At 42.8% G+C, this 11,210-nt stretch overlaps 1 protein-coding gene across 1 annotated transcript in view; it reads right to left on the reverse strand.

Annotated features, from left to right (window-relative positions):
* LRP1B (LDL receptor related protein 1B) overlaps nucleotides 1-9,952 on the reverse strand; it is a 756,289-nt gene extending 746,337 nt beyond the window's left edge. The window contains exon 1 of the mRNA XM_087732714.1: nucleotides 9,682-9,952. Coding sequence (XP_087588840.1) covers nucleotides 9,682-9,763 — 82 coding nt within the window. The 5' untranslated portion in view covers nucleotides 9,764-9,952. The remainder of the gene's footprint in view (nucleotides 1-9,681) is intronic.
* Nucleotides 9,953-11,210: the final 1,258 nt, after the last annotated feature.

An 11,210-nucleotide genomic window follows, 5' to 3' on the forward strand; every position in this document is an offset into this window, starting at 1 on the left:
TATGCTCCTAAGATTCACAGCCACATATTAAGTTCTCCTGAATTTTGAAGTCTTTCACGAGCACCAGTCAACAACACAACGGCAGTCACAGGCAGTCACTGCGAGTTTAGTTGTATTACAACTTCTTGCAAGGCACTTTTGACACAGTGTGATACTACTGTGAGAAGACAGGCCACCAATTAATGTAAATCAGTGCAGTTTCATTGAGGAGCATTTAACAATTCTAACTGACATAAAATCATAACAGGGTTCATAGTGTTTTACTCATTACTGAATACCACTAATTGGTTAGGGGAGTTCCGCTGTTTTCAATAAGAGAAACAATTTTTTTGTCACAGAAACCTATGAATTGTACCCAGAATATTCCACAGCAAAGGTAGAAATATAATCAGGTTTTATATGCTTGAATGTGCTTTAAATACCAAGCATCACAGTTTGCATTTGAGCAGTATTTCAGAATTTCGTCATCATCTGTTGACAACCATCTGCTTCAAACTTCTTACCGCCCGAAGAGTGGCCAAAATTGGGTATCGACAGACAGAATTTCTGCACAGAAAGGAAACTACTCATAGGACAAAGTAAGTGACAAAGGCTGGAGACCTGGACATACCTGCCTAGAAATCTGGGGGAAATAAACAAGAAAATTACAGAAACCTGGATCCGACACTCCTGCGATATTACTGGCGATGCAGTTTGCGGGTCTCTGTGAAAACACAGAAGTGGCAGATTAGCTGACACCAATTCTCCAGAGGAGTATAATCTACACAGTAAATGGGTAATATTGTGTACTGTCAACTCTGTTCAAGTCACAGCCATTCGAAACCCGGAGAAAGAAATGTAACGTAGCAAGTGCAAGCTGAGGAATCCATTCAGGTGCATCTGTACGTACACGCTGACCTGAATAGCTTGCTCCAATTTGAAGAAATGTGATAATGGGCCACTTGGGTCATGGCACAAGATTTTGTCTGCTCAAAAACCCCTGGCACTCCTGTTTTTGCTGTATTTAGCAATATTACCTTTCGTGGCTCTCCCTATATATCCAAGGTTTTATATACACATGTATATTCACGCAATATGTTCTCATAGAAGTGGTGTATGGCAGCCCTATATTGTTAACTGCTGCAGCTCAAGTTAGCCTCCAAGACACTGCCTGCAAAATACCTTCTTACTCCAATGTGGCTTTGTTTCTATCAAAAGTATAAAAGCAATTTAACCCGACAAGCTGTAGGCATGGGATAGTGCCTCAGTTTTCACACTTCTGTAGTCTTGACTTGCTTCATCTCCCTCGTATATGATTTAATATTGCAGCCTCAAGTGTTTTGCCTAAGACTACTATGAAGAACCCACTCACTGTTTACCATTCCTTCTGTAATCTGAATATAAGAATAAACCACTTGGCTTAGAACACAGGACCCAAGAGGAATGAGTTCAGTTTGGCAGTCTTCTTCCCTCGCTTCCAGTCCTTAACTCCCACTGCCTGCAAACATCCCTCAAAAAACAACTTCAATACAGTTACACACAATAAGCACATTTTAAACCAAGTGTTTCTGATGAACTTGGAAGACAGGCCAGTTTCCCTCCAGGCGGTACATGAGTATCAGTACTGGAGAACGCACAGGCTTGACCCATCCCTAGTTACGCTTTATGAAATACTGCTGGAAAAATAGCTATTTTGAGATAGGTCTCAAAAGAAAGTCAAGTGTGCTCGTCCCTGGATAAGCCTGCAAAGGTTCACAGGGAACAGACATGCTGCATGAGAAGGTACCACCTTTACGTTCCTTCCAGATCAGCATTTTGGAACTGAACCAAAACCAAGACAAATTTTCCACAATAAAAAGTGCAGTGCTTCATCTAAACAAAACAGCAGCTTCATCTGTATTACACAGAACTAGGTTTAACTAACCTAACAACTTCCAAGTAGTAGACCATACACATCTTAGCATATTGAGCTGTCTTGAATTTCCTCTGGTTTTCTGACCTCATGAGGAGGTGGTCTCTTCACAAAAAATGGATTTTCTTTAAATGAGAACTTGTCCATTTATCATTTACTAAAAATACATAATTTATGTAATAACTCATCTTCTAGAGGACTATTACAAACTGAGAAATGAAAAGCAATCAAGACTTTGATCCATATATTTTAAAATTAGATGTGGGAAATATAAAACTGGGTCCAATATAAGGAACCCAGGCAAAACTGAATCAAAGTTTGGAATAAAGAGCCATAGGACAATACATAGCCTGACCATATAACCACCAAGGACAAAACAAAGAATGCACTGATTTCAGTGGTGTACATTCAGGTCTGTAATCTATTTGTTAGCACAGTAAAACATAAATAAGAGCTGTCCTTCTCCAGAGAAGAAAGGGTTTCATTGGCAAATGACATACTTTCATTTCATAAGCACACAGTTTTACACAAATACCAATATACTTCGGGTAAATCAGTGTGTGTTTGCATATGAAAAGAGCATCCAACTAGCTATGATCTTACTTTGCTCTCTCCTCTTTTATCTTCACAGTATTTGCAAGCAAAAAATGAGGCAGGTATTTTGGGGAAACCTATCTATCATGTAGAAAATTACTGTGATTTTTTCACAATGTTCTTGCACGAGTGTAACTTTTCTTTAATTTGTATTTTTTATGACTACAGCAATTCTCCAAAAAGCTACATTTGAAAAGGCTGTACCAGAAACTGTAGCATTGTGGTACTTCCAGTACCTTAGAATTATTCAGAACTACGTTTGAGGGAAAATACTTGTCTGCATGTTAAGGGACCTACAGGTGGAAACCCAAGTGCTCTCCACGGTATCACAGCCGCTGACAACAGTATAAGTAGCAGTATCAACTATTCAACAATATCAGAATTGTATTTTAAAAACTGTTGACAAGAGTATTTCTGCTAGTTCGCAGGTAGGTAAATTAAAATCAAAAGTACTACACGAAAGACGGATGGGTATCTTTTTGTTCTGTGGAAGCATATGTACCTGTTAACAGAACAGTCTTTCTCCTCGACAGAACACGTCACATGAAAAATACAGCTTTTGCAAAGCATTGCATCAGCATGTCTTGCACATGGTCTATTCCCCCTCCAATATATCACTGAAAAACAAAACTGCACCTTTTCATTCTCCAAGTTTTCTTTGTTCGAGGAGAAACAATAGTGAAGCTTAGGAACTGCTATTAAAAAAAGAGCTCCATGGTGGCGAAAACCTTGAGGAATTGTACATATTCTTCTTCTTCTCAAAGCTTAAGATTTATCTTACAGCACTTATCCTATTACACTTGAAGTATAAGTCATTCAATAATGTCACACACAAAAGTTACCAAGGGCTGTCCTACTGACAGTAAGGCAAAAGATAGTCCGAAATACATTGATATTACCAAGAAAAGGAAATAGGTACATTCTTATTTGTGAAGTGAAGCGAAGTTTCAACGGTTTGGCTCCTCTGGAAGGCTGCATCATTCAGCGGGAAGCAGCACGTGAGATGTTTGGGAACATCCGGCAGGTGTTGAAAGCCCATTTCAGGATTCAACGTACCGTATCTAGAACTCATAATACTGTAATCTCTCTTTTTCCACCTCAGAGAATTACACTGTATTTCTAACTGAATATAAATAATCTCAAAGCGTACCTCACTTCCACACTGCCATTACATCATCTTTAAAAAGCCCTATTACTTAGTGGCACACTTACATACGGCAGTGTTTTGTTATTAATACACAATTGCAATTTACTACAAAATGGTCAATAAAAATGTGGTTGCTAAAGAGACATACAACCTTCTTCCTAGCATCCAATTCTATCCTCAAATTGGTAGTGTTCATAAACACCATACATAGAGCCCAATTCCAATTCTATGTTTACATACTGCTTGGGAAACAATGACATATATAACAACAAAATATAATAGACCAATATAACACTTTCCAGGTACATCGAAAGATCTTATTCCTGCTACGAGGATCTTACAAATTAAATCAGATTAATAATATAGTGAACATATTACTGGCAAAAGCATGTGTTTGTCTCTCTAATGATCCTTCCCAGTTCCCATTAAATCGAATTAAAAGGCACTGACTGAGTTTTATTGGAATTCCATTACCGAGGTCCAATCCTGCTCGCACACAGCCTGGCACCTACGGGAAACGGCCCTTCCCCAGCCCACAGAGGCTCTGGAGCACCCTTGCACGCACAAAGCGAGGGCTCCCTGTCGGCGGGACCGCGGCTGCGTTGGGTGGCTGATTTTACAGTAACGAGTCCTGGTTGTTTCACTTTACCAACTAGCTAAAAAAGAAGATTCTGCTTTACAGCACTAGGAAGTTTTGATACATCTCAGGAATTTTTCACATTATCATCAACAACTCACTAGCTAGCTGGAATATAACTACATTTACAAATATTTTCATCTTTTCAATGGATAGAATTTAAGGGCAAAAAAAATCAACTTGTTTAATTAAAAACAAACTAGCAGGTTGGACAGAAGGTACACAGTCATTATTTGAGTAATTATATTAAGAAAATCCAATTAGTTCCTAATTGCACTTACAAATTTAGGACCTAGTTCTGCAATGTCTACACTTAGCCCAAACTCACACTAAATACAGACTCAACAGTCTGCATGACTTGCATAAAAATAGCCAAGTTCTGATATTTTCATCTTCACTGTTCATCATTAAGAATGTTTTGGGTAAGTGCAATTAAAATGAGTTCTCTAAGCAAAATTTTTTTAATTGCATTTGAAGAACAAGACTATTAAAGAACAGATTAATACACAAAAACCAGGAAAAAGCAACGACATGCTGTGATTCAAAGTATGCTACTGTAACAAAAACAATGTCCTTCTGCTATCTAAATTACTAGCATTTCTACAGATAGCCATAATTCTAAATTCACAAATTAAAATTACATACATCCTTTGAGTCAATACGATAAAGAAACCTATTTTCTTCAACTGCAAACAACAGATAAAAGGACCTGTAACAAGGCGCTACAGGAACACGCACTTCCAAGCTGCAGACCGAAGTTAATGCAAGTTTCACCACTTTCTTTAAATGGAGAAAGATTGGGGTCTATATGAATCTTAAAGGTACGACATATGCTCAAATTTACATAAAGGCAGTCACATAACACTTCAAAAGAGCCACTGTATGAAGTAACAGCTTTCCTCTAAGTCTTTGAAGGACACCTACTTCAACCTGCCGGAGTATCAGCAGAAACTCTACCATAAATTAGTAAAGGGTTTGCTACAAATCAAGTTTACATATAGTCTTTTCACATCTAACACCTAGTTTTGAATTTTAAAATGCATTTTACCCTTTTGAATAGTTTATGTTTCTACCATTTTTCCTTTTATTATACTAAAGCTCCTCAAAACCACCTAACTTAAAATAACGATCCAGGTAAGCAAGAACATGCATGTCAGTTCACAGAAAACCACACACACAGTTTGTTCAGTCTCCTGAAGTGTCAGGGTTTTGTGCATGCACTCATATACTCAGCTGAGGACACCCATACGTTACTGATTGCCTATAAAACCAGTCACTGAAATTGCACTCGTGGACATCTCCCACAATTTCTATCTTTAATTACCCCTTATCACACATCCTTCTAACTACTGTCCTAAATTCCTCGATATATTTTCATCCTCCTCTGTAATTCTGCCTCTCCAATGACAGGTAAGTTCTTAAGTAATATTGTTCTTTGGAATAAAAAATAAATAGCAATGTCACTGTGACCTTGGAAGCATCTCTTTCACATGCAGGATACTAATACTTATTATCTAGGTTCAAGACATAGCAAACCTCAATATGAGAGCATACACCTCTGTAGTACAGCACAGAAACAGCTTTTTTTTTTTTTTTGAGAATCCTTTCCAACGGATGGCCAAGCTGGAGCTCAGTCTGGTGAACTACAGTAGTGCTTGGTACACCCGGTTTCAAACATTAAGCTACTAATAACGAGATAGTTGTAAAGCCTCCTGATGTACTCATTGTTGCCTGCTGTGACACCTTACCAGGGAATGAAGGCCATCAGCAGTCATCACAAGGAGACAGATTTATTTCACCTGGTTTCTCTTTCTGCTACCGGGGTGAGTAATCCAAAGTCACATCAGCTGAACCTTAAACCTGAAAATTCCATTTCAAAGTAATTTGTTTCCAGCCTTCACTTAAATACAGTCAAAGGACACTGCGAAAACAATAAATTCCCTGCTAAGTGGAATAAAGACAGAAGTTTTGGAAGCATTTGTGACTCCAGAGTGGAGTCATGTTCATGACAATATGCCTTTCCTTCTTTAAAACAGCTTAAAAATTACAAAAAAAAAAAAGAAAAAAATCAAATGTGAGATATATACAACATTTTCCCATTCAGTATAAAGTCTACCTTTACAGGAAGGCCTCTTGCAAGACTTAGCTGACAAGCTGTTTCATCACGCCAGCACCTGAACGACAGATCCGAAACACTACAACCACATGTGAAAGGGTCCATAGCAAGACACCACTTCAGTGCTGCCAACAGAAGTGATCTGCCACCGAAACCGAACTCAAACAAGCCAGCAGCTTCACCACAGACTAAGTCAATTAATAACAAGCAACGCGCTCATTAACACTATTGTGGATACGCATTTCACTGAGAACACCCCACGTTTAAGATTATCCAAATCAAGCTCCTGTTATCTGGGGCATCTATGTAATTTGGATAACCTCTAGGTAATCACACCGATTAGCACAGTGGATTCATATAATGCCGTTCCACAGCAGCAGAGACAGAAAAACCGAATGACTGTGACAAAAAAGGGGTGTAGGAGCCTAGGCATGAAGCCAAGGAGAAGCTCCAAGGCTGGAGAGAGCTGTGGGAAGGCAATACGCCCACCAGAGCTGCAGAGCACCTTCAGCTGAAGCGCTCAGGAGGTGGAGATGGGACCTGGGAAGTTCCCTTGCGTGTTTTTTAGGTAGAGCAGGTAACAAATGTAGTCTTTGCAGCTTCGTAAGCTGTTAGCAAGGTTTTTCCTCAGGCTTCTGAAATTCATTTATTGCAACAGTTGCAACTCCTTCACAGGATAACTGCAAGGGAATCTGGGTCCACGAGCTTCCTTAGGAAGAGACTGACGGCAGCATAAGAAAAGGAAATCATACCTCTTCATGGCTTAAATGGCACAACCTCAACTGCAGGACCTCTCCCTTATCCTGTCACCCTCCTGGCTGGATTCCCTTCTCCTCACTTCCTTTTCCCATCTCTTTTCCACCTCCCCATCTCCATATCATTTTCTCTTCCTAATTTTTTAATCTTTGTATCAAATTAGAGGAGCTGTAACCTGGCTGAGGACAGACCTGAAGACTGGAAGAATTTAATTGTATTTCAAACCCAGAGAAAAGGTTTAGATAATTCAAACTTCGCTGGGGTTTCCCCACCACCACCTCTTTTTTCCCCCTGATGTTATCCACTGGTCTAATAGAAGGCATTACCTCTCCCTACAGCACCTCACTAATATTTTATATTACCATGGCTACCACAACACTGCTATTAACACAACCCATGACATTTTCCCAATTCTCTTATTACCAATGGTGAGCCTCAGTGCATTCCAAATTTCAGTGCCTTTCACATACATTAAGCTTAGCATGCTCCAGTGACTCAGAATTTCCTCCCGAGAAGGAAAATCAGCTTGGTATAGTCAATAATTTTTGCGGTGTATCATAAAGTTTATCTGATGTGCAAATGTAATTCTCTTTCTGGATGCCTCATCCTGAATCCCTTTTAGGTTGAGACCACTTGACTTTTTTTTATTTTTTAAACAAAATGCCTTTTAAGTCCTAATTTGTACTCCACTCAGTTTTGATAAGACATGACATTATGATATGATGAGTTAGTTGATTCTAAGTAAATTTGACTTATCCCACTTTTTGGGCTGGTATGATTTACAAGGATGTTGCCTTTTAAGATGGGATTGATTTTAATGCAAGCTGACAGCACTTTTTTTTTTTTGTGAAACACTAAATCAGAGCAAGGTAACTATGAAAACAAAACAAAGGGAAAATGAAGCAAAATTTAAACACCAGAAATTAATGTTCATTAATAATTGGCACCTGCTTATCTCCATCAAGGAAGCTAGAGTGACAAATCAGTTTCCAGAACAATTCCACAAGATGTTTGAAAGTTTAATTTTTATTCATAAGATCAGATGCATGCTACAGCTGCTGAAATGTAATCTGACCATTTTGTGAATACCGTGGAAAGTTCTTGAAATATTTTCCATCAAACAAGCACTATCACGACCACGAATCTTCATGTATCAAAGTAAAAGCATATGTACCCTTCATAAAACTGAAGGATTTCCTAAGATCCTTTCCTATCTGGCTGTTCAGGTGCCATTATATTGAATACTACCCTCATTTCTTTGCAATATCCTTGTACCTTACGATGCAGTGTTTTAAACATGCAAGTTTGTGATGCTGCAGCAATACTTTTTTCTTCGATAGGTAGTTATTTCTCATTTTTACAGCACGAATCACCTACATAGTTCTGATAGCTAGGTGGGAAAGGGACCGTAAAGGTTTAGCAGTCAGTCTGGGGTACAGATGTCTGCTTCAGTCGAACTATCTAGAGGCATCCACACTCACCCAAACGAGTTGTAAGCAGTTAGTAAACAATTTAGTAGGTAGCAGTTACGTGATGGAGAGGAGCCGGGTGTCTAACAGTGAGAATTCAACGCTTTATAGAGTTGTATTTCTATTGAAATCTAGCTAAATCCTCACGGATTGGGTACAACAACATTCCGAGCAGTCTCATTCATGAGACCACGCAGTTTTGAAGCTAAAGGGCTACAAACAAGGCGGCAGACTGTTTTCTGATTAGCAGTGTTTTCTACAGCGGTAAGAAAACCTGAGTCAGAGCAGCACAGACTGCCATCCCTGCACCTGAGCAGAACAGAAGGGGGACTTCGCCTGTACTTAGAAAACAGTCAATTCAAGCATCTCCCAGGAAAATAAGAGGGGTCTGGTAACAGTACGAAATGCGACAAGAAACCCTGAGAGTAACTCCGACGGGAGGACCGCTACCCGCTTGGATCAGGGACTTCTTCTGAGAATTTTCAAGTCGCAACTTCTGAAATTCCCCCCCCCTCGGCTCAGAGGTCCTGAGCTCCTTCTCCCTCTACCAAGCTGCGCAGCTACAAGTTCAGAACAAAATTAAACGAAGGAACTTTTGACATAGCCGGGAAGGCGGAGGGCATTCCCCCATCCTGCGGCGCATCGCCGCCCAGCCCCGGGGCTGGCTCCCCCCGGCCGGTGCCGCTCCACAGGACCGGCCCCAGGCTCTCTCCAGCGGCCGCTGTTTCCACTGCCGGGGGGGGACCGGACCCCGCAATTAACGCCCGCAGGGCTTTCGGAGAGCGAGGCGGTAATTCGGGGCCGGTGCGTTCAAGCCCGAGCACCGTGGGGGCACGTCCCTCCCCCGGTCCCCCCGCACTTGCCGCCGCTGCAGGGCTCGCCCAGCTCCCGCTCCGCCGAGAGCCGCAGCCCGGCACGGCGCCGCCGGCACCCAAGTTTTCACCGGAGCGCTCCGCGGCCGCGCCCGCCCGGCGCAAAACTTCCCGTGGAGAAGCCGACACCGGCGGAAAGTTCAGCGGGCGGCGCGTTAAGGAGCGCACCGCTCCGCCTTCCGCCGCGGACGCGCCTTACCTCCGCGGGCTGCCGCTGCCAGCGCCTCGGCGACGGGCGGTAATCCCCAGAGCGTCGCCAGGGCCAGGAGGAGCGCGGACATCGCGGCGACCGCGCCGCGGAAGCAGCCTGACTGACCGAGGGCCGTCCGCGGGTGCGGAGCGGCAGCGCCGCCGCGCGCGCACCGAGCCGCTGCGTGAGGAGCAGCCGCCGCCGCCGCGGCGTCACTTTTCAACGCGGAGCGCGGCTGGGCTCGCCTCACGCAGCGAGCGGGCAGCGCGGGGCGCCGGCGGCCGGCAGCGCCGCGCTCCGCCCCCGCCCGCCCCCCGCCACGCCCCGCCCCGCGCCGCCGGCCCGCCCCCGGCGGGAAGCGCCTCTCGGCCCCGCCGCTCCCACCCCGGCCTTAGCTTTACCCGCAACGTTTGAGGTGATTTTTTTTAAATTCACGAAGACAGACCTCGGGAAGGCTTGGGTGGCAGGGCGGGTGAGTCAGCAAAAAGAAAGAAAGATAAAAAAACCCGCAGGAAAACCCGCTGCGGGGATGGCAGCGCCGTCAGAAGGCCGCGTGCCGTGGCTGTCCGCAAACAAAAAAGTTGACGTCCAAAACCGCTCTGGCAAACTTGGCTTCAGTTAATGACTCTCCTTCAAGAACCTTTACATAGTAAGCTCACGTTTAGTATCTCTTCCCCGCTTTGTACGGCTGCATCGTAACTTACTTTACGTCGGCGTATTACCTTGAAATTGTCACGTAACACAACGATGGTTTGCTTACCGCATTTTCACAGTTTTTTTCAAAAACCAAGCCCTTTAACAGGTGATAAAGGTTTTACATCATCCTCAGATATTAGTTTTCTCCAAAGACAGCAAGGTGCTAAAATTGACTGCTGAGACCTTTACATTTCAAGGGTAAAGCTTCAGTCCTTTTAACTTCGTGTTTATATTCCCCAACACAGAACCTAAATACCTTTTATATGAAGCAGTACAGCCAAGAGACTTCCAGGGGCAGAAAGACCAGGCGATGCTGAAGGACAGAATAACAATAACGCACAACCTAAGAGAAATACGAAATATTTAATTATTTCTGTTGAAATGGGGGAAGGACCCTGTGACACGGTTGCCCAAGAACTGGAAAGCCCAGTCCTGGTCCCAGGGACTCCCCGAGGCGAGGGCCTGGCAGGACTCACAGGGGGTTGCTGGTAGGTTTATTATCGCAAATAATTTACAGCTGAGGAGAAAAATCCAGTTGGATCAAATTCTGCATTTATCTACTGTCTTTAAAGCCTATGTAATTCCCCTACAGTCAATTAGTATATATAGATCCATAACTGAGCAGAATTACAGATCCCAGTGTAGAAAACCTTTGCTAATAGAGAAACGAGCAGATCTGAATTAAGGTGGAAAAATCTGGCAGTGTCCACGGTCTTGGAAATCAGTTGCTTTTATAACCAAAATGAAGTCGTGCTGAGTGGCACACTGAAACGTTATTCCACCGCATTTACAGATGAGATTGCTTTGCGTCCTGTAAACCACCAGAGCCACCTGTATGGCTC

The sequence above is a fragment of the Nipponia nippon genome, unplaced genomic scaffold (genome assembly GCF_047370975.1).
Source record: "Nipponia nippon isolate SJK-2023a ecotype South Korea unplaced genomic scaffold, ASM4737097v1 scaffold_5, whole genome shotgun sequence".
NCBI classification, from domain to species: Eukaryota; Metazoa; Chordata; class Aves; order Pelecaniformes; family Threskiornithidae; genus Nipponia; species Nipponia nippon.